This window comes from Nomascus leucogenys, chromosome 18 (assembly GCF_006542625.1).
Source record: "Nomascus leucogenys isolate Asia chromosome 18, Asia_NLE_v1, whole genome shotgun sequence".
NCBI classification, from domain to species: Eukaryota; Metazoa; Chordata; class Mammalia; order Primates; family Hylobatidae; genus Nomascus; species Nomascus leucogenys.
In genome coordinates, this window is record NC_044398.1 from 39935347 (window position 1) to 39963128 (window position 27782).

The 27782-nt window shown below is 33.9% G+C and overlaps 2 protein-coding genes across 2 annotated transcripts in view; one reads left to right on the forward strand and one right to left on the reverse strand.

Annotated features, from left to right (window-relative positions):
* Positions 1-12061, forward strand: part of LOC115831152 (putative zinc finger protein 66) — a 31042-nt gene extending 18981 nt beyond the window's left edge. Inside the window, exon 2 of the mRNA XM_030797761.1 lies at positions 11321-12061. Within this exon, the coding sequence (XP_030653621.1) occupies positions 11321-12061 (741 nt within the window). The remainder of the gene's footprint in view (positions 1-11320) is intronic.
* Positions 1-27782, reverse strand: part of LOC100601415 (putative ankyrin repeat domain-containing protein 30B-like) — a 68027-nt gene that overhangs the window by 8548 nt on the left and 31697 nt on the right. Inside the window, exons 9-11 of the transcript XR_004026776.1 lie at positions 25531-26054; positions 24080-24271; positions 21869-21986 (exon numbers count right to left, since the gene is read on the reverse strand). The gene's annotated coding sequence lies outside the window, so the exon portion shown is untranslated. The remainder of the gene's footprint in view (positions 1-21868; positions 21987-24079; positions 24272-25530; positions 26055-27782) is intronic.

A 27782-nucleotide genomic window follows, 5' to 3' on the forward strand; every position in this document is an offset into this window, starting at 1 on the left:
GTGGGTTCCTGTGTTGGCAGGAATTGCTGTGAACTGTGGCAAAGACAGCTGAAACTGAGTCACTGAACTCCTTCAGGGACCACAGTAGAGGCCAAGGTCTGCAGGCCACAGTAGAGGCACAGCTGGAGTGCAGTGGCACAATCTTTGCTCACTGCAACCTCCACCTCCCAGGTTCAAGCAATTCTCCTGCCTCAGCCTCCCGAGTAGCTGGGATTATAGGTGCCTGCCACTATGCCCGGCTAATTTTTTTGTATTTTTAGTAGAGACGAGGTTTCACCATATTGGCCAGGCTGATCTCTAACTCCTGACCTCAGGTGATCCGCCTGCCTCGGCCTCCCAAAGTTCTGGGATTACAGGATTGAGCCACCATGCCCAGCCTTCTTGGCTGATTTTCAATGGTTGTCTTATTATGTGAAGGTGAGTAGTCATAGAAATAATGATAAATATATATATTTTCTTTGAGAGAAACACTTTTGTGATTTGAAGTTGATTTATATTTATATATTTATATATTTTGTGATTTATAGAAAGATGTATATCACTTTTAGTTGTTTTCAAAAAAACTTGTGAAAACACATAACATGAAATTTACCATCTTAAAGCTTTTTAAGTCTATATTTCAGTGCTGAGTGTGGTGGAGGCTCATGCCTATAATGCCAGCACGTTGGGAAACTGAGGCAGAAGTGTTGCTTAAGCCCAGGAACTTGAGACCAGCCTGGGCAGCACATAGAGAGCCCATCCTCACAAAAATTTTAAAATTAGCCAGGTGTTGGGTTGTCCACCTGTGGTCCTAGCTCCTTGTGAGGCCGTGGCAGGAGAATCACTTGTGCATGGGAGGTTGAGGCTGCAGTGAGCTGTGATTATGTGACTTCATTCCAGCCTGCAGGACAGAGTGAGAACCTACCTCAAAAAAGGTGTACATTTTAGTCCTTAAGAGTATTTACATATTATGTAAATACCTCTAGAACTTTTATGTCTTCTAAAATTAAAACTTAATACCCATTAAGTAACAACTGCCCATTTTACCCTCTCTTTAGACCTTGAGTAACACCATTCTCCTTTCTGTTTCTATTTGACTACTTACGATGACTCATATCATGGAATCATATAGTATCTATCACTTTGTTATTATCTTATTTCAGTTGACATAATATTCTCAACGTTTATGTAAGAATGTGACAAGATTTACTATTTTAAGGCTGAATAATATTCCACTGTATATGTTATATTTTTAATTTGTTTATCAGTCAAGGGATATCTGGGTTACTTCTGCCTTTTGGCTTTTGTAAATATTGGTATAATATATTTATATATATAGTATATATATAAATATATATGTATATATTTTTATATAATGGTATAATAAATACATTATACCAATATTTATATATTTAATATATATAACATATATTTATATATATAATATATAACATTTATATATTAAATATATAAATATTGGTATAATGTATTTATTATACCAATATTTCAAATATATATTCCAGGTTCTTTGTTTGAATATAGATTTATATTTGGTATATACCTTTATATTTATGTTTGAATATAGATTTGTAAGTGGAATTCTAGGATTCCATTTATAAATATATTAATATATAAAAATATATTTTGTATTCCAGTCAAACAATATGATTTATATTTGAATATAGGTTTATAAGTGGAATTCCTGAATTATGTAATTTAATTTTTAAGAAACATTCATAATATGATGGTTGCATCCTTTTTTCCTCACCAATAATTCACATGAGTTTTAATTTCTTTACATACTCAACAGATTTGGCACTGTAAAAATTTATCATGGCCATTCTAATGGGTATGAGGTGGTTTTGTTTTGGATTGTAATTTTGTTTTGTATTTATCTACAACTGGTACTTTTTTGCATTAAGTGCTTTTTTCTACTTATATATATTTTTGATTAAACATCAGTTCAATTCTTTGTCCATTTCTAAATCAATTTATTCAATGTTTGTTGTTCAGTTTTAGTTGTTTATAATTCTGAATATTAACTCATCACATGTAATTTGCTAATATTTTCATCCATTTCTTCGGTGGCATTGTCATTCTACTAAATATTTTCTTTGGTGTGCAGAAAATTTGAAGTTTAGTGTAGTTAAATTTGGGGGGTTTTTATGTTTTTCATAAGTATGATGTCATATCTACAAAAAAGTGTGAAAACCAGTGTTCTGTATTTTCCCTATTTTTTTCTTCTAAGAGTTGTATTAGTTATATGTTTTTTAGTTTCATTATTTTATTTAAAATGTGCAAGAAAATAATACAACTTTATTTTTTTTAAGTGTAGACACTCAGTTTTCAACATCATTTGTTGAAGAGATTTTCTTTTCTCTATTGTGTAGTCATGGCAACTTTGTGGAAGATTATTTGATTATATAAAGAAGGGTTCATTTCTGGGCTATTTTGTTCCATCGTCTGTTTATTTGTCTCTGTTAGTACCACATTGCTTTTGTTTATTGTGGCTTTTTAATATATTTTGAAATCAGGGAATATAATGCCTCTTTGTTCTTTCTCATGCGTGTTTGACTAGTTTTAGCTCATAATCAATTTAAAAATTTTTAAACAATATTTCTGGTCAACAATGTACCATTGGAATTTCTTCACCACTGTGAGTTGTTTTCACATTTTGATTAAATTATCTGGACCTTGAGCAAAAATATATTAAAGAGTGTGTTTTATTTCCATATATTTTTGAATTTGCCAGTTTATCTCTTGATTTTGATGTCTAGTTTCATTTTATTTTAGTCAGAAAACATAACTGTATAATTTTGGTCATCTTAAATTTATTTATTTATTTTTGTTGTTGTTGAGAGACAGATTCTCACTGTGCCACTCAGGCTGGAGCACAGTGGTACAATCTTGGCTCACTGCAGCCTCAACCTCCGAAGCTCAAATAATCCTCCCACCTCAGCATCCCAAGTAGTTGGGACTACATACGTGTGCTGTGACACCTGGCTAGTTTTTTGATTTTTTGTAGAAATGCGGATTCTCACTATATTGCCCAAGCTGGTTTTGAAATCCTGGTCTCAAGCGGTCTTCCTGCCTTGGCCTCCCAAAGTGCTGGGGGCTACAGGCATGAGCCACCACACCTGGCCAGTCTTCTTAAACTTAATAAGACTTGTTATGTGTCCTAACAGAATGCACCAAGTTCAAACGAGAATATCGTGTAATCTGATCCTTTTTACTGGAGAGTCCTGTACATATTTTTAATGTGTAGTTGGTCTATGATATGATTTGGATGTTTGTACCCTTCAAATCTCATGTTGAAATGGGATTCCCAATGTAGGATGTGGATCCTTGTGTGATGTGTTTGGGTCATGGGGGCAAATCTCTTGTAAATGACTTCGCACCATCCCCTTGGTGATCAATGAGTTCTCACTCTATTAATTCACATGAGAGCTGCGTGTTTAAATAACCTGGCACTTTCTTTTCATGCTTGCTCCCTCTCTCCCCATGCAGTATGTCTGGTTTCTCTTTGCCTTCACCATGATTGTAAGCTTACTTAGACCCTCACCAGACGAGATGCTGGCACCACACTTATTGTACATTGTGCATAACTATGAAGAAAATAAATCTTTTTTCTTTATAAATTACACAGTCTTAGGTATTTATTGCAATACAAAATGAATTAATACAATTTATAATGTCATCCAGGTTTTGTTCTCTTATTGATGTTTTATCTAAACTTTCACTCATTATTAAAGTGGGGTCTTGATGTCTGTAATTATTATGTTGCTATGTATTTTTTGCTTCACTTCTGTCAATATTAGCTTTATATATTTTGGAACCCTGATCTTTTAAATAGGTATAATAGTTATAGATTCTTGGTAAATGACCAATGTTATCATTATATAGTAACAATCTTTACCTCATGCTAGTTTTTGATTTACAGCATATTTTGTCTAATATAATTATGACCACCTCACTTAATTGTGGATACTGTTTGCATGGAATATGTTTTTTCATTCTGTTTCTTTCAACCTATTTGACTCAAAGTTAAAGGGAGTCTCTTGAAATCCTGGTCTTAAGCAGTCTTCCAGTCCTGGCCTCCCAAAGTGCTGGGGCTACAGGCGTGAGTCACCACACCTGATTAGTCTTCTTAAACTTAATAAGGCTTGTTGTGTGTCCTAACAGAGTACACCAAGTTCAAACAAGAATATTGTGTAATTTGTTGCATATTGTGTGATTTTGTTTGTTCTTATTCCATTCAGCCATTTAATTTCTTATTAGTTTAATCAATTTATATTTAAAATGATTCCTTAGAGAAATAAAGTTACTATTACCATTTTGATTGTTATTATTTTCTGTGTTTCTTGTAGAGATGTTTTCCATCATTTCCTATTTTACTATCTTAATTTTTGTTTTTTTTTTTGATTTTGTAGTGTTATGCTTTGTTTCCTTTCTCATTTTGTATTGCATACTTTCTATAAACTTGTAATTATCTTGGTAATTGGAGATTATGTAAAACATTTTAAAGTTATAACAATATTAATATGTCATAACTTCAGTTGAATACAAAAACTATGCCTCTTTACATCCTGTAGTGGTTTTTTTGTTTGTTTCTTCTGTTTTGTTTTTGAGACGGAGTCTCACTGTCACCCAGGCTGGAGTGCAGTGGTGTGATCTTGGCTCACTGCAACCTCCGCCTCCCAGTTTCAAGCAATGCTCTGCCTCAGCCTCCTGAGTAGCTGAGATTACAGGCACCCACCACCACGACCGGCTAATTTTTCATATTTTTAGTAGAGACAGGATTTCACCATTTTAGCCAAGCTGGTCTTGAACTCCTGACTTCGTGATCCACCCATCTCGGCCTCCCAAAGTGCTGGGATTACAGGCATGAGCCATTGCACTTGGGCTTACATCTGGTAGTTTTTTATTATTACAAATATTATTTTATATTGTGTATCTGTTAACAGATTTATGCAGATTTTTTTGTTCAAATTCTATAGCAGAATTTTAAGAGATTTTCCTTCATGATTATGGTAGTAAACAATAGTATATGTGTTTATATATTTACATTTAACAGAAAGCTTTATAGTTTCATGTAGTTTTTTAAGGCTATTCAGCATCATTATATTTTTCAACATATGGACTCTTTTTGGCATTAAAAAAATAAACAGCATCTCACTATGTTACTCAGGCTCATCTTGAACTCTTAGCCTCAACTAATCTGCCTGCCTTGGCCTCCCAAGACTCTGGGATTACAGACATGAGCCACTGGTGCCTGGTCACCATGCAGCATTTCTTGTGGGACCATGCTAGTGGTGATAAATAGCTTCACCTTTTGTTTATTTTGTAAGTTCTTTATTGTTTCCTTATTTTTAATTCCAGAATAATTCCAAATAATTTCAAAGCAAACAGTATTGATTGGTATTAGTTTTTCTTTTATCACATAAAAATTTGGAAAGTTCTCATCCTTTTATCTTCAAATAACCCCTCTACTACTTTTTCCCTACATTTGTCTTCTAAGATTTCTTTTCCAAATGTAGTAATCTACTTAATGGTGTTCAGTAAGTTTAACATTCCATGTTTTCATTTTGTTTTGCAATTTTATTTTATTTCATTTTACTTTATTTATTTATTTATTTTTTTGAGACGGAGTCTCGCTCTGTCGCCCAGGCTGGAGTGCAGTGGCGTGATCTTGGCTCACTGCAAGCTCCACCTCCTAGGTTCACGCCATTCTCCTGCCTCAGCCTCCCGAGTAGCTGGGACTACAGGCACCTGCCACCATGCCCAGCTAATTTTTTTGTATTTTTTAGTAGAGACGGGGTTTCACCGTGTTAGGATGGTCTCGATCTCCTGACCTCATGATCCGCCCGCCTCAGCCTCCCAAAGTGCTGGGATTACAGGCGTAAGCCACCATGCCCAGCCAATTTTATTTTTTTTTTGTTTCATATTTTAGAGTATGCCACCTCACATCAGTTAATTGTGTTTTTAGTTTTTATTTTGTATGATAATTGTGAATGACAATATTCAACTCTGTACACTTTAAGACAGCGTGGAGCCAAAGTTAAATATGAATCAGTCATATGTCTATTCCCAATATAATAATTTCTGTGTTGTGTATACACATATTATTTCTGTATTGTTTATGACTTGTATGTTTGTGAGTGATCAATGGTCATTTTATCTGAGTGGTCATAAAAATTCTACTACTTCTAAAATCTGTTTGGGAATCTGTTTTTGTGTGGGAGAAACACTTTTTTCATTTGAAGGTAATTTTAAAAACTGTCAATTTTGTCCCTTTTTTAGGTATTATTACTGTTTATTTTTAATTATCAAGAACATAAAATTTAGAACCTTAATTTAAAAATATGTAGTTTATATTAATCATATTGACATTATTATACAACATATCTCTAGAATGTTTTTGTCTTGCGAAACTAAAACTGAATACACATTAAACAACTACTTATTTCTCCCATTTTCTGGCCCTTTACAAACAATTCTGTTTTCCCGTTTTTGAGTCTAACTGCTTTAAATATCTCATGTAAGTGGATTCATACAGTATTTTTTGTGGCTGACATACGTTATTTTGCATAATTTCATGAAAGTTTATTATGGTTGTTAGAATATTTCCTTTTTTTTTAGACGGAGTTTCGCCCTTGTTGCCCAGGCTGGAGTGCAGTGCAGCAATCTCAGCTCACTGCAATCTCCGCCTCCCAAGTTCAAGCCATTCTCCTTCCTCAGCCTCCTGAGAGGAGGCTGGGGTTACAGGCATGCACCACCATGCCTGGCTAATTTTTGTATTTTAGTAGAGGCGGGGTTTTTCCATGTTGGTCAGGCTGGTCTTGAACTCCCAAACTCAGGTGATTCACCCACCTTGGCCTCCCAAAGTGCTGGGATTACAGGTGTGAGCCAGTGTGCCCGGCCTGTATTTCCTGTTTTTAAACACTGAGTAATATTCCATTATTTTTATGTTTCAAATTATATTTATCCAGTAATCTGGGGAGAAAAATTTGCATTGCTTTCACCTATTGCCTGTCAATAGCAATGCTATAAAAATTGTGGATGTGCAGCTGGGCGCGATGGCTCATGCCTGTAATACCAGCACTTTGGGAGGCCAAGGTGGGTGGATCATGAAGTCAGGAGATTGAGACCATCCTGGCTAACACGGTGAAACCCCGTCTCCACTAAAAATACCAAAAAATTAGCTGGGCGTGGTGGCGGGCACCTACAGTCCCAGCTACTTGGAAGGCTGAGGCAGGAGAATGGCATGAACCTGGGAGGCGGAGGTTGCAGTGAGCCTAGATTGTGCCACTGCACTCCAGCCTGGGCAACAGAGTGAGACTCCATCTGAAAAAAAAAAAATCATGGATGGGCAAATAACTCTTCCTGAGATTATATGTGTGAGAGTTTATATTTATACTACATTCTGTTTATTTGGTCTAGTTCACTTTTTATAACCAAATCAAATTGTTTTAAGTCTATATAATGTGTTTTGAAATCAGGGAGTTGTGATGCCTCCAAAGTTGTTGCTCTCTTTGAAGATTATTGGGTGTTTCATTGTTTCTTAAAATTTCATATAATTTTGGGGTTGCTTTTTCTATTTCTGCTAAAATAAAATTAGATATTTGAAACGGATTGCATTAAATCTGTAGATTACACTGAGCAGTATGGGCATCTTCACAATATTAATTATTTTACCCTTCAATCATGCTGAATATTAATTATTTTACCCTTTGAGCATGCTGAAGAGTGTGTTGTTTAATTTTCATGTATTTGTAAATTTTTTAGTTTTGTTTTTGTTGATTTCTACTCTCATTCCATTTTGGTCAAAAAGAGCAATCTATCAATTTCAATTTTTAAAGATTTAGTAAGTTTTTTTTTTATCATGGCCTAACAGGCAGTTTATCAAAGAGAATGTATGTGAGCTATTGAGAATGGTTGTACCCTGCTATTGTTAAGGGGTGTTCTTTTTAGGCATAATATTGTTTTATACTGCTTTCTTTGTATATTTTTTTCTTTTTGAGATGGAGCCTTGCTCTGTCGCTGAGGCTGGATATCAGTGCCACAATCTCGACTCACTGCAAACCCCGCCTCCCTGGTTCAAGCAATTCTCCTGCCTTAGCCTCCTGAGTAGCTGAGATTACAGATGCCTGCCACCGCACCTGGCTATTTTTAGTAGAGATGGGGTATTAGTAGAGATGGGGTTTCGCCATGTTGGCTAGGCTGGTCTCAAACTCCTTACCTCAGGTGATCTGTCCTTGGCCTCCCAAAGTGCTGGAATTACAAGCATGAGCCACTTGTCCCCATTTGCACTGCTTCCAGTTTCTCTTTTCCTTTTTTTTTTTTTTTTTTTGAGACAGAGTCTTGCTCTCGCCCAGGCTGGGGTACAGTGGTGCGATCTCGTCTCACTGCAAGCTCCGCCTCCTGGGTTCATGCCATTCTCCTGCCTCAGCCTCCTGAGTACCTGGTATTACAGGCACCTGCCACCACGCCCTGCTAATTTTTTGTATTTTTGGTAGAGACCGGGTTTCATTTTGTTAGCCAAGATGGTCTCCATCTCTTGACCCCGTGATCGCCTGCCTTGGCCTCCCAAAGTGCTGGGATTACAGGCATGAGCCACTGTACCCGGCCCTCTTTTCCATTATTAATATTGTTATGTTTTATTGTTCATTGCAGAAATTGAAGTATTAAAATATCTTATTTTAATTATATTGCTCTCTATTTGTTGCTTTAATTCTGTCAATTTTTGCTTTGTATTTTTGGAAACAATGTGAGAAATACACATACACACACAAACATATAAATATATGTATGCACATATTTGTCATACGTTTTCAATAAATGATATCTTTATTATTGTTTAATGACCTTTTTTCTCTTGTGAATTTTGACATAAAGTATATTTTATAAAATGAGAGTTGTTGACTTACGATGTATTTTGTATAATACAATTTTTATCTCTTCTGCTCTCATTTGGTTAATGTTTGCCTGAAATGTCTTCTTCCACTTGCCACTTTCAGTTTGATTTCACTACTAGATCTCAAGTGACTCTTGAAGAAAGGCAAGTTGGATCTTGGTATATAAAATTTTATATAATCCCTCTATTCAATGTATGTGTATTGATTGGAAAGGCTATTTTTAAAATGTTTATTTTCTGAAGACAATGATTATTGTTATTTTATTGTTTAATGATTCTTGTATGTCTGTTTCTCGTTCTATCTTCCTTTGTGTCTTTTTTATTTTTGTATGAATAGGCTGTCACTTCTTTCTTATTTCCTTTTTTGTATCTATACAGACATTTTCTTTGTGGGTGCCTTCAGGATTATATAAAAACCTCTTAAAATTTCAACAATATATTTTGAAGTGGTGAAATTTAAATTCGGGTTCATGCACAAATTATTTCTTATTACATCTGTCCTCAACTTAGTTATTGATGTCACTAAACATATCTATTTATGTTATATATTTATTAACAGATCTTCATTATTATTTTTAGCTTTTATCTTTAAATTTTAGAGAATAATTAAATAAAACATCTTTTGGTTATTATGATAATGCTACAGGATTTTTTTGTATAAATATTTGCATATCTTTATATCTTTCCCAGAAAGCTACCTATTTTTGTATGATAATTTTGTTTTTTAGCATCATATAGCTTTAGTAGGAGGACTCTTCTCAGCATTTTTTGTAGGGCACATGTAGTGTTGATGTAATTTTTCCACATTTGGTTATCTTTAGAGGTCTTTCCTTTTTCTTCATTTTGTAGCACAGTTTTGCTGGTTATATTATTCTTACATAGAAGTTATTTTTGCTTGGCACATCAACTATAGTACACAATTTCCTTCTGGTCTGCAAGGTTTCTGTTGAAAGAGTCACTGGTTATATCATAGAACCGTAATTATGTATTTTCCAGCATTTGAGATTCTCTTCTTGTCTGTGACTTTGGGAACTTTGCTTTGCATGTCTTGTTATGGATCTGTGTGTTTCCTAGTTTTAGTATGTTGAGCTTCTTCATTTTTACAACCTTGTTTTCTTACTTTTGAGAATTTCTCAGGTATTCTTAATTTTTTGAGACAGTGTCTTGCTCTGTCAGCCAGGTTTGAGTACAGTGGCATGATTGCAGCTTACTGCAGCCTTGGATTCCCTAGGCTTACATGATCCTCCTACCTCAGCCTCCTGTTTACTGGGACCACAGGTGTGTGCCAATATACCTGACTAATTTAAATTTTTATAGAGGAGAAGTATCGCCATATTTCCCAGTTTAAACTTGAACTCCCTAGGTTCAAGTGATCTGCCTGCCTCAAACTCCCAAAGTGCTGGGACTACAGACATGAACCACTACACCTGGCCTCAGTCATTATTTCTATTTGTATTTTCTACTTCCATAATTTCTATTATATTTTTCATCTTTTCCTTGATATTCGATTTTTTTTTATTTTAGTTACCTGTGTTCCCATTTAGGTTAAATTTTTAAAATTAATATGTACATCTTTATTTTCATGGTTGTTTTCTGACAGTTTTAAGTTGTTTTTTTTTACTTAGGCCATGTCACTGTAATATTTTGTATGTATTGTACTTTTTGGTTGAGATTTGGACATTAACAAACAGCTACCTGTCACAATCTTTATAACGCGGTGTTGTCCTAACATAGTCTGAAACCAATTGTTTCAACTAGAGATTCTGGGAGCCTATCAGATATGTTATGATGTGTCTCGTGTGGAATTTTGTGTTGATTATTCATTTAAAGGGGTTTGCCTGTGTTTCTTAACAGTCTGTAATTACTTCCTATACATATTGCATGTCTGTGGTACTGTAGTTTGTTGCTGTAACATTTACCTTTGGTCTCAGCAGACTCAAGCTGTTATTTCAAAGTATACCATCATTTCTTTCAGCACATTTTGTCATTGGAGACAGAAACAAGTCTCTGTAAAAGTGCCCAGAAGCCAGAAGTAAAAATACATGAGCCAGTTTTTTTTTTTTTTTTTTTCTATATTGAGGAAGATGTCAGGCATTGCAGTTTACTTCTAAAAGTGCCATGCTGCATTATGGAGGAGGAAAGGTGTTGGGCAAATGTAACAAACTTTTCTATCCATTCAGTATGGCTTGTGGCATTTCGCTCACCTGGTACACTGAACACACTTAACTCATTTCTAGATTTTCCATAAAGACATTTTGGTCAGTACAGTTTTGTTATAAGTCTATAAAAGAATTAGGACCTGTGGTATTTTTGTTATGCCATGTTGCTAATGTACTTTGTATAATTTTATGTATTAGATTTGTAAACAATAGATTTGTATATTCACATGGGCCTAGTGAGATAATTTGTTATTTTTATTTATTTCAGCTGTGTTCTCATTTCACCCAAGACCTTTGGCTAGATCAGAACATAAAAAATTCATTTCAAAAAGTGATGCTGAGAAGATATGGGAAATGTAGACATGAGAATTTACAAATAAGAAAAGGCTGTAAAAGTTTGAATGCATCTAAGGTGCAGGAAGGAAGTTATAATGGACTTAACCAATGTTTGTTGATTACTCAGAGCAAAATACTTCAATGTAATACATGTGTGAAAGTCTTTAGGAAATTTTCAAATTCAAATAGACTTAGGAGAAGACATACTGGAAAGAAACCTTTCAAGTGTAAAGAATGTGGCCAGTTCTTTCACAGGTTCTCACACCTAAGACAACATCAGATAATTCATACTGAAGAGAAACCCTACCAAAGTGAAGAATGTGGCAAAGATTTTAAGCAGTCTTCAGGTCTTACTATACATGAGAGAATTCATACTAAAGAGAGACCCTACAAGAGTGAAGAATGTGACAAAACCTTTAAGCAATCTTCAAAACTGAATAAACATAAGAAAATTTATACTGGAGATACAACCTACAAATGTGAAGAATGTGGCAAAGTCTTTTCCTTTTCCTCAACCCTTACTCAACATAACATAGTTCATACTGAAGACAAACCCTACAAATGTGAAGAATGTGGCAAAGCCTTTAAACAATCCTCAAAACTGAATGAACTTAAGAGAAATCATACTGGAGAGAAACCCTACAAATGTGAAGCATGTAGCAAAGCTTTTTAAGCAGTCTTCAGGCCTTACTATACATAAGAGAATTCATACTGGAGAGGAATCCAGAAATGTGAAGAATGTTGCAAAGCCTTTTACTGGTCCTTAAGCTTTACTAAACATAAGAGAGTTCATACTGGAGAGATACCCTACAAATGTCAAGAATGTGGCAAAACTTATTCTTGTTCCTCAAGTTTACTCAACATAAGAGAGGTCATACTGAAGGGAAATCCCACAAATGTAAAGAACGTGGGAAAGCCTTTAACCAGTCCTTTAGCCTTACTAAACTTATGAGAATTCATACTGGAAAAAACTCATACAAATCAGAAGACTGTGGCAAAATCTTTTAAGTATTGCTCAAATATATCCAGCCATAATTCATACTAAAGATTATGCCTATGAACCTAAAAACGTTTGGCAAAGCTTATGAATACACCTCAAACTTTCCTAGGTATTGGAGAAATATCAGTGAGAAACCTCAGAAAACTGAACAATGTGGCAAGGCCTTTAAATGGTTATCACATCTTACTGTAGGTAAAATAATTGATAGTGGAGAAAATCTCTACAAACAAAGAATGTGTCAAAACTAACATGCTCATACCTTATGGCACATAAAAGTGTTTATACTTGAAAAATTATAAAAGCCATTTCTATCTGCTCACATCATAGTCAACATCAGGAAGTTCATACTTAATAAAATTATTATAAATGTAATTACTGTTGAAAGACCTTGGAAAATATAAACCCTTAAAATAAAAAAGAGTATTCTGGAGACAAACATTACAAATATAAAGAGGGTTGTAATACCTTTACTTGCCCTGTATAATGTACAGATTTTATGCTAGAAGAAAAGTCTAAAGGAATTACTCAAACTTGTTCAGCATCAGAGAATTTATGTTGAAGGAAACCATACAAATGTAATAAATGTGGAAAAACATTTGTTCAGAAACTACAGCTTACAAAACACCATGCAGTTTATAATAAAAGATATTTTTGCAGATGGAATACATGTGTAAAAATATTTAGTAAAAATTAAGTCTTTGTAAACTTTAGAAAATTCACAGTAGGAAGAACTAAGGCACTGGCGCTTAAGACATTACACTAAATCAGAATGTTCTGTATAGAAAGTAATCCAAAGCTAAAACTTTTGGATAATTTATTTGTATATAAGTTTAAGAGGAGTGGAAGATTATTTTTTGGAGAGTTATAATTACATTCAAGGTATACGTTTTTCCTTGAAAAAAAAATGTAGATTTTTTGAAAAGCAAATAGTGAGGTAATTCAACTGTAAAATTGCTTCATGCTGTTCCTTTTTTCTTCTTGTTTGTGTAAAAGCATGTCATCAATTTCTGTTGCATCAGAAATCTGAGAGATTCCTTTCTTCTTAGGTAGGCATCATTCAGTAACTTTTCCATGGAAGGGTAAGGATATTAAAATGTAAGTGCATATTGAAAATCTAATTGGAGAGGCTCTTTATGGCTGACTTTTAACATTGTTCATGTGATGCATGAGTTACGTGTTTAGAGTAATATTCTGCATTATAGTGAGAGGAAAACTTTGAGTTTTAGTAGTAAATTGTTTGACCAATTGTACTTTTATGTAATAAAATGTAGGGAATTTTAAAATTCTTTTGTAAGACTGTGATAACTTAGCTTTTAAATTAAACGAAATAGTTTTAAACTTTTTAAGACGTGCATTTAGTAAAGTGTTATGTCACCAACTTTAACGTATCCCACCTTATTCAAGATGTAGATAAAAGATGGTAACATAGTAGAATGACCTCTCTAGCAATCTCTTTTGCCTGTGGCATTAAACTGAAAAGTTTGAGTATTGTTTCATTGGGTAAAATGTACATTTGTTTAACGTTTTAAATTTTTGTAGGAACATAGTGTTGTTTACCTATTTATGGCATATATAGAATATTTTCATACAGGCATACAACTTGTAATCACATCAGAGTAAATGAGGTATTCATTACGTAATGCATTTTTTTTTGTATTACAGACAATCCAATTAAACATTTTTAGTTATTTAAAAATGTACAAGTAAATTATTACTTGCTACAGAGGTTTTTTATGGTCACAATAATAATTACATAGTAGTATAATAAGAAACCTCACATTTCTAAGTCCTGAATGAATATTTTTAAAAATTTGTCGTATATATTTTGAACAAGTGGCCTCTCTGCCTGTAAACTCATACAGACTGTTAGTTTTTACTTATATTACTCTTAAGATAAACATTAGGTGTAAGAAAATTGTGGGGCAAGGTGCGTGAGTGTGAGTGTACCTATTTTCAGAAGACAAGCAATATTGGAACATATTTTTTGTGTTTATGATTTATTAAGTATTCATTATGTAAGTTGCTCAGGTATTCTAAGAATTTTCATAAAATTTAGTAATGCACGCAAAATAATTTTTCAATGTTATTTCACAATGAGTGTATTAACTTATATTTCTTTTGTTGCTTTCTTTTTTCTTTTTTTTTTTTTTTTGAGATGGTGTCTCGCTCTGTTGCCCAGGCTAGAGTGCAGTGGTGGGATCTCAGCTCACTACAACCTCCGCCTGCTGGGCTCAAGCAATTCTCTTGCCTCAGCCTCTTAAGTAGCTGGGACTACAGGCATGTGCCACCATGCCCAGCTAATGTTTTTGTATTTTCAGTAGAGACTGTGTTTCACTATACTGGCCAGAGTGGCTTCGAACTCCTGACCTCGTGGTCCACCCACCTTGGCCTCCCAAGGTGCTGGGATTACAGGCATGAGCCACTGCATCCGACCAGCTTATATTTCATTTAGTTAGAACATCCCATTTTGTTATTTTAATTGGAGAAACCTGTCTAAGCTAAGTTTCCTTATTGTTCCTTTTACTCTTTATAATTGACATAGGTGAATTTATTCATTCAGCCAATTTGTTTTGACATAGGTGAATTTATTCATTCAGCCAATTTGTTTAGGTAAATACTGGGGAGGCTTCATAAGTCATAAAGATATTTTGATATGTAAATGTAGCAAACACAATGCTTGCTGTGTAATAGATGCACCATTATTGGCCATAAATATTTCTGCTGGAGTTAGTTTGTAGCTCCAAGTAAAGATAAAGAAATATGCATAGTGAAGAAATAAAATCGATTCTGTATATGGAGAGGACATTGTTCTTATGCTGCAAAATTGACTCTTTCTGAATTTAAAGAGACATTCTGCTTATTTTCTGATTATCTTTAGTTTTGTTTGTGTCTGCTTGTGTTTATCCCAACTGTGTATGCATCACAGCCCTTCTTTTTCTTCTTTGTGTTATGGCTACATTTTTATTGCTGTTTGTTTTGTGCCATGTCATTTCACACAGTACTTTGTAGGTTCTGATGAAAGTTTGTCAATGTAACTTTCAGATCCATTAATTGAGATAAAAAGCATGCAGTGTTCGCAGGTGACAGGAGTAAATCAGTCAGAATTTCTTGTCTTTGTAAAACCAAACTTTTATTAAATTTTAACACTGTCTGTGTGTGGTGGCTCACACCTGTAATCCCAGCACTTTGGGAGGCTGAGGTGGGAGAATCACTAGGTCAAGAGATTAAGACCTTTCTGGCCAATATGGTGAAACCCCATCTCTACTAAAAATACAAAAATTACCTGGGCATGGTGCCATGCACCTGTTGACCTAGCCATTCAGGAGGCTGAGGCTTGAGTTTCTTATATATTTTTGATATTAACTGCTTTTCACATGTATAATTTGCAAATATTTTCTTCCATTTTTCAGTTATGTTATTCTGCTGATCGTATCTGTTGGTGTGCAGCAGCTTCTTAATTTTAAGGAATCTGATTTGTCTATTTCCCCCAAAAATTTTGAGGTTAAACCCAAGAGTCACTGCCCAGACCAATGTTATGGAGCATTCATTCTATATTTCCTCATCTTAGTTTTAGATTTTCAGGTCTCACATTTAAGTATCTAATTTGAGTTAATTTTTATATATGGTGTGAGATGGAGGTCTGATTTTATTATTTTGCGTGTGGATATATATTTTCTCAACATCGTTTATAAAAGAGACTTCTTTTTTTAAAAAAATTGTCATCTTTATTTACGATCAGTTGTCTGTAAATACATGAATTTATTTCTGGTCTTTCTGTTTTGCTCTATTGGCCTATGTGTCCATTTTGTTACACTTTCATTATGCATCTATTTGAATGTTACAGTTGTGACAACCAATCCCACAAAAATACAAAAGATACACTTGCAGACTACTATAAATATCTCTGTGCACATCAACTAGAAAATCTAGAGGAAATGAATAAACTCTTAGAAGTATACAACCTCCCAAGACTGAATCAGGAATAAATAGAAGTCTTGAAGAAACCAAAAATGTGAAAGTAAATTGAATTGGTGATAAAAAAAATCTACCAATTATAAAAAGTGCTAAGCCAGATGCATTCACAGCATGATTTTATCACGTATACAAAAATGAGTTGGCTGTAATTCTACAGAAAGTATTCCAAAAAACCAAAGTGGGACTCCTTCCTAATTAATTCTATCATATAATATCAGTCTCATCTTGATATATTAATCCGGTAAAGACACAACAAAAAAAATTACAGGCCAATATCCCTGATGAATACAGACACAAAAATTATTCATGAAATGCTTGCAAACTGAGTCAGGAAATCAAAGTTATTTCACTGCAACTATGTGGACATTATTCTGTGAATGCAGGAATGTTTTAACATGTGCAATCTATAAATGTGACTCAACATATAAAAATAATTAAAAAACAAAACCACATTACCTCAATAGATGTGGAAATAGCAATTAATAAAATGTAATATCTATTTATGAAAAAAATTCTCAAAGAACTAGGCATTGAAGGAACATACCTCAAAATAATAACAGCCATATAAGACAAATCCTCAGCCAACATCGCACTGAACAGGTGAAAGATTAATGCATCCTTCCTAAAAATTGAAATAAGAAAAGAATGTGCACTTTCACTACTCCTATTCAACATAGTTTTGAAAGTTTTAGCCAGAACAATCAGGCAAGATAAAGAAAGAAAAAGCACTCAAATAAGAAAAGAGGAAGTCAACTTATCTATCTTTACTGATGATATAATTTTCCACCTACTTCAAAGACTCCTCCAAAAGACTCTTAAGCCTAATAAATGACTTCAGGAAAATCTCTGCAACAACAACAAAAAGCAAAACAACATTCAGAAATGAGGAACATTTCTATACACCAGTAACACTTAAGCAGAGCAAAATTAAGAACACAATCCAGTTTACAATAGCCAGAAACAAAAAATAAAATAGTGATCCATTAAACAAAGGAGGTTAAATAACTCTACTAGAAGAACTACAAACCACTACTGAAAGAAATCAGACACAGTGCAAATAAATGGGATAGTATTTCATGCTAATGGATTAGAATTATTAAAAAGTTCATACTGCCCAAAGCAATCGACTGTTTATTTCTATTTCTATCACTCTACCAATGACATTTTTTATAAAATTAGACAAAAAACTATTCTAAAATTTATATGAAAACAAAAAAGCTCAAATAGGCAAGGCTATACTAAACAAAAAGAATAAACCTGTAGATATTATGTTACCAAACTTCAAATTTACCACAAGCTATGGTAACCAATATAACATGGATGCAGATACACACACACACACCCCTACTGAACAGAAGAGAGAGCCCTGAAATGAAGCTGAACTCTTACAATTAATTGATTTTTGACAGCATCAACAGAAACAAATGGAAATAACTCCCTACCCAAAAAAAAGTTGCTGGAAAAACTGGTTAGTCATATGCAGAAGAGGAAAACTCGACCCCTACTTCTCATGATATAGAAAATTAACTCAAGATACATTAAAGACTTATCTGTAAGAGTTCAACCTATAAAAATCCCAGAAGAACACCTAGAAAATTCTCTCCTTGGCATTGGTCTCTGTAAAGAATTAATGACTACATCCTCAAAAGTGAAAGCAACAAAAATAAAAATTAAAAATTGTGACCTGCACAGCAAGAGAAACTATTAACAAAATAAACAGGCAACCTACAGTATGGGCTAAAATATGTGTAAACTGCATACAACAAATAACTAATATATACGTTTTAAAGGAATTTAAGAAAAAATGTTGACAAAAAATGTGAACATATACTTTTAAAAGAAAGACAAAAAAAGCAGCCAACAAATATGAAAAATTGATCAACATTTTTAATGATTAGAGAGATGTAAATCCAAACCACAGTGTGATACCATCTCATCCCAGTCTAAATGGCTATTATTAAAAAGTAAAAAAAAAAAAAAAAAAAAAAAAAAACCATGTTAAAAATTGTGTAGAAAAGAGAACCCTGATATACTCTTAGTGGGAATGCAAATTAGTTCAGCTCCTGTAGAATGTATCTTGGGGATTCCTCAAAGGACTAAAACTAAAGTTACCATTTGACCCAGCAGCCTCACTACTGGGCATATACCCTAATACAAATAAATTATTCTACCAAAAATACACCTGCACTCGTATGTTTATTGCAGCACTAGTCACAATAGCAAAGACATGGAATGAAACCATGTGCTCATAAATCTTTAGATGGATTTTAAAAATCAGGTAATTACACACCATCTAATACTATGCAGCCACTGAAGAAGAATCATGTAATACTCTTTGCAGCAACATGGATGCAGCTCAAGGTCATGATTCTAAGCAAATTAACACAGAACAGAAAACCAAATACTACATTTTCTCACTTATAAGTGGAAGCTAAACATTGGGTACACATGGAAGCAAAGATAAGAACAATAAACACTAAGGATTCCAAAATGGAGGGAGAAGGGGAACAAAGGTTAAAAAGTACTTGTCATGTATAATGTACACTACTTGGGCAATGGGATTATTAATTGCCCAAACCTCAACGTCATGCAGTATACCTATGTTACAAATCTGCACGTGTATCCTTGAATCCAAAATAAAAATAATAAAATACTTTGTGATATAATGCCATGTTAGATTTCTCCAGTTTTGGTTAATGGTCGGAATTAAGGGTGGAAGACATAGAATTTTGTCCCCTTTAGACATAGGGGTGAAGGTTTCTATAACAGGCCTCCTGACATCCTATAAGCTGTTTTCTCTGAAAGCTCTTGGCCTTAGTCTTGAGTGTGCAGCTAAAATAATTGACTGTACATCAAGCTTGTCCAACTCATGGCCTACAGGCTGCATGTGGCCCAACATGGTTTTCAGTGCAGCCCTAAACAAATCCCTAAACTTTCTAAAAGCATTATGAGTTTTTTGAGATTTTTTTTAATCATCATTGGTGTATTTTATGTATGGCTCAAGACAATTCTTCTAGTGTGTCCCAGGGAAGCCAAAAGATTGGACACCCCTGCTCTACATCTTTATTTTTCATCTATTTACAGTACACTAGATGATAGTGTTAATTTATTACTCTACTCCTTTGGGAAACAAAGATGGTCAGTGGTTTAAGTTTTTTTAGAACCATTTTTGAAAATATGAAGCTATGGTAATCATACCTAAGTGACATAATTAGGAAATAAAATTTCTAGAAAAAGCATGAAAGCATTATGGTTAAAGTTCAAGAACAATGAAACGGGAGTATTGGTTATTTAAGACAACAGTCCTGCAAAGGCAATCATTTCATCACAACCATTTTGGTGAAAAAGAATAATGTGTCAGAAGGAATTTTTAGAATAATTTTCTGATTATATGCCAGTGTTAAATTTTTATTTGTATTATTTGTCATATATAAGTCTAAATCAAAAAGAAGATGGCATGACTTTCAGATGAATCTTTTCACACATATATTCTCCCTAGAAGGGCACTGGTGTGTTTTTCAAAAGGGGTAGCATTGCTGGCTTTCATTGTGCTGCTATGTTTGTGTGCTAAATGAAGGCAGAAAGTGAAGCAGAGTCAACCAGGATATTTCTAGTTTCTACATCCACATCATCTGAAATCTAGTGTTACATCAACTAGAAATAATCCTGGGGCTAAGTATTTTAAAACTGAAAAAAAAATGCATTGATAAATATATTTTTAGTTTATTTTTATAGTTTATAAAAATGTATAGTTTCTGACTTATTATAAGTTAAAACAATTTGAACATGCAGATAACTAAAAGTTCCATCTAGATGATGGTATTAATATTTAATAACTTATGATTGTGAGCCACAATTGCCCCATTTGGCTTACTGGAAAGCAGTATTTTAAATGGAGAATAGGATTTCCATAATTCCAAGCATACAGATATTTTAAGATAAGCACTATGCTTAGATTTGAATAGATTGTGTTTGTAGTAACAGGAACTTTAATATTTTTTCTAATAGGAGCAAAAAAAGCAATAAAAATAGGTAGGTAAAATTAGTTCAAAAGAAACTTCACATGTGGTCATTAAAGGAGTAGCTGGGATTACAGGCATGTGCCACCACGCCCAGCTAATTTTGTATTTTTAGTAGAAATGGGGTTTCACCAGGTTCATTAGGCTGGTCTCGAATGCCTGACCTCCCAAAGTGCTGGGATTACAGGCGTGAGCCACTGTGTGTGGCTGGAAAAAGTATTCTTATGTTACTATTTCTGAAACTTTCAGAAACTTTAGTAGACTCAATGGATGATGATGTACATGCAGACCACAAATTATAAATAAAATAATAGGCTCCATTTAGCTTTTAACATTAAAACTAAATATATGTCAAAAATAAAATTAGTGGCTCCTTTAAGTCATGAGAAGAATGTCAGTGTTAGAAAGCCTTTACCAAAATATTTGTGTTAGGCTTAGTAATGAGTGCTTTGCACCAAAAATTAAGTTCATTAGTTTTTATATCTTTTTTCTTTTTTTGTTATTTCTAGAAGTATTTTAATTTTAAAATGTAAACTATGACTGTGTTAAATGCCTTCATTTCTATGCCTATTTGTTAATATTTTACCTGACTGAGAAGATGAGTTTTTAAAAAAATTTTCTTGAATCAAGACCATTAATTAACATAGACACAAAATAGTAATGAAAATCGAACTTGATTAGTAAAACAATGATCTAGCTCCTAGTAATCCTTACCTCTCTCACTCAACATAAAGTCTACATCTTTGCATTTCTCTTAGTTATAAGGAAGTGGCGTTTGATCAAATTGGTCAGCATGACATTGGGTAAAATGTAACTATGTTTTGGTCTGACAGTTGAACTGATTTATTACCAAAGAAGTTGATTTTTTTAGTATGTGATATTTTACTATTTTCTATTTATTTAGGGAAACTAAACTGACAAAACATGAAATTAAAATTTTATTTCAAATGGAAAATGCTTAAACATTTTTATAGTAACTAAAGCTAAAAATATTTTTGGATTTTTAAATTAAAGAACATCTCAAGTACTTCAAGTTACCTTCCCCTGACAGTAGATTATATTTTACTTTATTGCTAAAATGGAATTTGGCTGTCTTTTTTGGCTGTATTCATCACTTTCATTCTATTTTTTTGTGCAATATTTGCATCAGGCATTTCACATTTTAATCATGTGCAACACTTTTTTTAAAGGCATGCTTCAATAAAGAAACACTTCCATTTAGTCAGGAGACTATCTCTTTGAGTCTAACATAGATTACAGCCTTGACATGAATAAGATTCTTCTTTTATGTACTCAATAAATGTTTACTTACAGCCTATTTTATACTGGGTAGTATTATGGGAACTGGAGAGAGAAGGTCTGTTTTTATGGAGCTTGCAGTATAGTGACAGAGATAGAACATAAATGCATAAACAGTTGCACACTAAAGTGATGGATGTACTAAGTGCTATGAAGAAATATATTAGCCAAGTGTGGTGGTGCTCACCTGTGGTCCCAGCTACTTGGGAGGCTGAGACAGGAGGTCTGCTTGAGCCCCAGAGTTTGAGGCTGCAGTGATCCATGATTGTGCCACTGCACCCCAGCCTTGGTGACAGAGTGGGACCCTGTCCAAATAAAAAGTATAATAATACAAAGAAAATAAGGTAGAGTAATCACATTCAGGCTGTCAGAGACTGCTACTTTAGATAGGGAGCTCTGGAACAATCTTTTTGAGGAGATGACACTTGAGCAGGTCAGAATGGTATGACGGAGTGAGTTAAGCAAATGTCTAGAGGGCAGAGAGAAGAGACACTGTGCAGAGTTTGAATACAGACAGCACTTGATGAGCCCAAAGATCACCACAAAGACCAGTCAGGCTGCAGGCATTGGGAGGAGGAAAGGAGAATACACACAGTCCGAGGAGCAGATAAACACAGACCATAGTAAAGAGCTTGGATTTCTTTGTTAATTGTGATAGGTAACCACTGGAGGATTCAGAGCTGGGAATGAAATGGTATAAGATATGTTCTTACAGGAATAGTCCAGCTTTGTGGGAGAATAGATTACAGATTACCATAAATAGAATAATAATAAATGCAAAGGCAGCTTAGAAGTGATTATATCTGTCCGGGGGTTGATACTGGTGGTGTTAGAACTGTGAGGTCCAGTATGATAGCCACCAGCTGCATTTAGCTTTTTACATTTAAATTAATTGAAATACCATAAAATTTATTCCTACCAGGGACTTGGGAGAAAAGGGAGAATGAGGAGTTATTGCTTAATGAGTACAGAGTTTCAGTTTGGGGTGAAAAAAATTTTTGGAAATATATAGTTTTGATGATTGCACAACATTCTGAATGTAATTAATGCCTCTGAATTCTATGTTTAAAATGGCAAAGCTTATTACATATGCTTTACCACAATAAAACATTATAAAATTAATCACAGAACCAAAACTCTAAAACCATTTTTTAAAATTGTATAAATTTAAGGAGTCCAAGTGCAATTTTGTTAGGAGTGAAGTCTGAGCTTTATCACTGGAACAATGTACACTGTATCCACTAAGTAATTTCTCATCACCTTTCCCCCTCCCACCCTCTCACCCTTCTGAGTCTACAGTCTTATCATTTTACACTCTTTGTTCATGTGTACACATTATTTCCCATTTTTAAGTAAGAACATGCAGTATTTGATTTTATGTTTCTGAATTGCAAAACTATAAAACTCTTAGAATAAAAAATAACAATAAATCTTTATGGCCTTGGATTTGGCAATAGTTTCTTAGATATGGCATCGAAAGCTCAGTGATAAAAGAAAATGTACTGGGCTTCATCAAAATTAGAAACATTTGTGTTTCAAAGGATGTAACAAAGAAAATAAAACGACAACCAGAAAAGTGGAGAAAATGTTTGCAACTTATATATTTGATTAGAAATCTATATCGAAAATGCACAAATAACTTTTACAACTCAACAGTAAAAAGAAAAAATACATAAAAATAGGCAAAATATTTAAATAGACATTTTTGTGAAGAAGATATGAGTGTCCAATAAGTGCATGAAGAAAAGCCTAACATCACAAGCCATCAAGAAAATGCAAAATCAAAACCACAAGGAGATACCACGTAACACCCACTAGTGTACCTACAATAAAAAATGACAAATGGTTGGGCGCGGTGGCTCACGCCTGTAATCCCAGCACTTTGGCAGGCTGAGGAGGGCAGAACACGAGGTCAGGAGATCCAGACCATCCTGGCTAACATGGTGAAACCCCGTCTCTACTAAAAAATACAAAAAATTAGCCGGGTGTGGTGGCAGGCGCCTGTAGTCCCAGCTACTCGGGAGGCTGAGGCAGGAAGATGGTGTGAACCCAGGTGGCGGAGCTTGCAGTGAGCTGAGAGTGTGCCACTGCACTCCAGCCTGGTGAGGCCGTAGAGAAATTAGGTCTTTCATACATTGCCGGTGGGAAAGTAAAATAGTACACACTTTGGAAAACTGTGAGGTGATCGCTGAAAAGGTTATGCATAGGTACCTTATGACCCAGCAATTCCATTCCTAGGTACATACCCAATAGAAATGAAAACTTATGAATGAAATATACAAAAGTTCGCACCTAAATATTATAGCAGCATTATCATAATTCTGAATAATACATACTAAGTTGAAGGGATATTAAAAGTAATATTGATGAAATAAAGTTAGAAATATAAAATTTTTACCAGCGATTGACCTGATTCAAATTACTTCTTAGTCTTCAATTCCATATTTTGTATATTCGGAGAGCCAGTTCAAGTTGCTTCACTTCTAACTTTTTCTTTTGTTGCTCTTCGATTTTTCCTAATTCTTCCCTAATTTTTTCATTTAATATATTGGCATTTCTTCTCTTCTCTTCTTCTTGGTTGAAAGTCAATCTGCCATTAAATATACTTATCTTAAAATTCATTTTGTTAGAAAATAGAATTCACTTTGAGATCTACTTCTTCCTATATTGGTTTATTATTCCAATAAAATTCTTATATTTTTGAATATGTTTTTCCTTTCTAGTTCTGAGGTATTTAATTTATTGCAGAACTCTCTCCCAAATGACACACATACTTGAAAAATAGTGAGAAAAGAACATCTTCTAGTTAGAAAGTTTCTGTTACTAGTAACTTCAACAACTGTTATGGAAAAGAATACTGGAAGCTATCAAGTAAAGTTATAAGTTGAAAATTATCATTTTAAAAATGTAACAGTCAAAATTATTCCTCAATGAGGACAGATCATTTACAGTTAACTAATTAAAATGACATTACTTTTTATAAACAAGTTTACATATCCATTAGACATAAATATTCGTCTTTATAAAATAAGGCAAGTATCCCTAAAAATAATTATAATATTAAAATCTGAGACTAGGCTGAAGAAATCTAAAACTATTATCCCATATATCTTTTGTTTCTTTTTTTAGTAATACTTTAAATGTATCTTGTTGATTATTATATATTTTATCAACAAATTTTAAATCTCTTTTAGAATGACAGAATATAATATTTAATTAAAAAATAAAAATAATAAGTATTTTTAACATAGAACTCTGAGTTAATTTTATTTATGTAGCAGAGAGAGATACTGAATATACTAGTCATAAATTACTCTATATTTTTCTTTATACTCCATGCATATTAAGATTACAAGTGCATAATTAAAGGAAAATGATTATTGGGGGTAGAGGAATGGCCGTTTCACACTCTCCTTGTTGAACTATAAATGAATATAAATTTTCTTGAGAACAATTTAGAAGTAATGAACAAAGAACTTCTTAAAAACTTCCTATAATTTAACCAAATATTTTTATATTGAATAATTTATTCCAAGTCAATAATTAGAATGGTAGAAAAAGATTTACATGCAGTTATGCCTTGCAGCACTCATTATAATACAAAAAAAATAAAAAAATTAATTTGTTAAGTAAACAATGGGGTTTCCAAATAATGGCCTTCTATATAGCCATTAAAATTGTGATTTAAATAAATATGCATTTAATTATCAGGAGATGTATTCACAATTAAGAACTTGTATTATTTAAATGAATTTGACACTCTACAAGACAGAGATTTCTTTCTCCAGTTAAACTTCAGAAGGTAAGTCAGCCAGTACAAAAAGTATCCTATATACTAGTATGTCATACCTCACACTTCAGAGCTCTTGTTCTTTTTTAACTTTTTGATTCTCTATGATTTTATTTCTTTTGCTTCTGATAGTTCCTTTTGTAGTACACGAAGCTTATTTTTCATTTGTTTCATTTTTGCTGTATTGTTCACAGGGATTTTTTTTTTCTTTTCTTTTTTTTTTTTTTTTGAGTCTCACTCTGTTGCCTAGGCTGGAGTGCAGTGGTGCGATCTCCACTCACTGCAAGCTCCACCTCCCGGGTTCATGCCATTCTCCTGCCTCAGCCTCCCGAGTAGCTGGGACTACAGGCACCCGCCACCACACCCGGCTAATTTTTTTTGTATTTTTGGTAGAGATGGGGTTTCACTGTGTTAGCCAGGATGGTCTTGATCTCCTGACCTCATGATCTGCCTGCCTTGACCTCCCAAAGTGATGGGATCACAGGCATGAGCCACGGGGCCTGACCCACAGGGATATTTTTAAGTTCCCTTGCTCTTTCACAAGAAAGAACTGCATCCAAGATTTTTGATAAGCTAGTTGAATCTGTCTCAAGGAGGAGATAGAAGTAAAATATATTAGTACTTTTGGGATATAAAGAACTGCATATTTTAACAATCACTAATTCATACACTGAACAAATACATATTGATTGCCTACCACGTGGAAGGCATTATACTAAGCTCTACAGATTAAACAGAAAAAACAAACTTCTGCCCTTGTTTAACTTAAAATGTGCTAAAAGACAAAGCCCCAGAAAAGTGACAGTTATAAATTCAGATAGATTCTGTAAGAAAACAGATTGCTAAGAATTAGATCTATACTAGGCTCATGGAAAACTCCCCCCAGGAATGTATAGCTACACTGAGGAATGAAGAATGAAAAGGAAGCAGTTGAGCAAACAGGGAAGGAAAGCATTTTAGCCAGTCTGTGGCACGTGCTGAAACTCTAGTGTAGTCTGCCTCTAGCCAAGAGAGAGCAACAGGTATGATTTTTCTTCTTAGCTAAAATAACTAAAATCAAAACACACAAAATACATTAAACAATTTTTCAGACACTGGACATCAGGCAAAGAAGATAATAATCCCTGAAAAACAGAAAAAATAAAAAAACGAAAGAAAGCAAACCTTATGAATGTTTCAGCTTCCTGCCTTGACAGAGATTCTGAGACACGACATAGGAAGAAAAAACTGAGGTGGGATCTACCAGACTCTCTTGGTTACATTGATGAAGCTTAGAGTCTGGTAAAACCAAAGCAGACAGATATTACAGAGCAAACACTGAGGAGGAGAGAGAGATACAGAAGCAACGGCAAGAAACCCCCTGTCAGTATTTAGCAAAATTTTGAAAATTGCATTTGAGCTACAAAACTACCTAAGAACAAACCGGGTGGGGGTGGGCGGAGGCTTATAAAATTAGAGGAAATCACACCTGGTGCTCACACAGTGCCGAGAAGAGTATCTATTTTTATAGATTTGCCTGGGAAAACTCAGACTTCACAGGAAAACGAATACTCAGCAGGCCTTGCCTCAGGTATGGGGAGTTAGCTCATACCATAAAAAGCAAAAATGAAAAGGATCAAGCTGTTTATAAGTAACTCAACTCTATTCTACTATAAAAATCAAGAAGATAAGTAAAGCAATAGAAGATACTTTTAAAAACCAAATTGCACTTGTAGAGATACAAGTTACAATGCTGGAGATGAAAGCTGCACTGAGTAGATATGAGCATAGATTAATTCGCCATCATGAAAGAAAAGATTCACAAATTTGAGACACTAGTGAACTATGAGCAAACTCCCAGCAGGTAATATATAAGTCCCCAAAGAGGTACGAGGAGAGGCAGAATAAAAAATTTGAGGAAAAATTGGCTAAATATGTTCTAAACTTAACGAAAGCCATAATCCCACAGATCTAGGCTGGGATCTGGCTGATAGAAAAGAAATGAAAATATGATTGTAATTTCTTATACCATCTATGATATGATATAATATTACTTGAAGGTGGGTTGTGATGAGGTAAATTCATACACTATAAATCCCAAAGCAACTACTAAGACAGCAAAGAGTTATACCTAATACCAAATAAACTTATACCAAAAAAGATATGAGTAAATCATAAATAAATGTAAAACTAGATTAATAACTAAAATGTTATGCATATACAGATATATAACTAAATTATAAAAATTACTAAACTAGTCTGAAGGAAGCAGAAAAAGGAAAAAAACAAAGCAAAGAAGATCTGGGACCAATAGAAATCAACCAGTGTGATG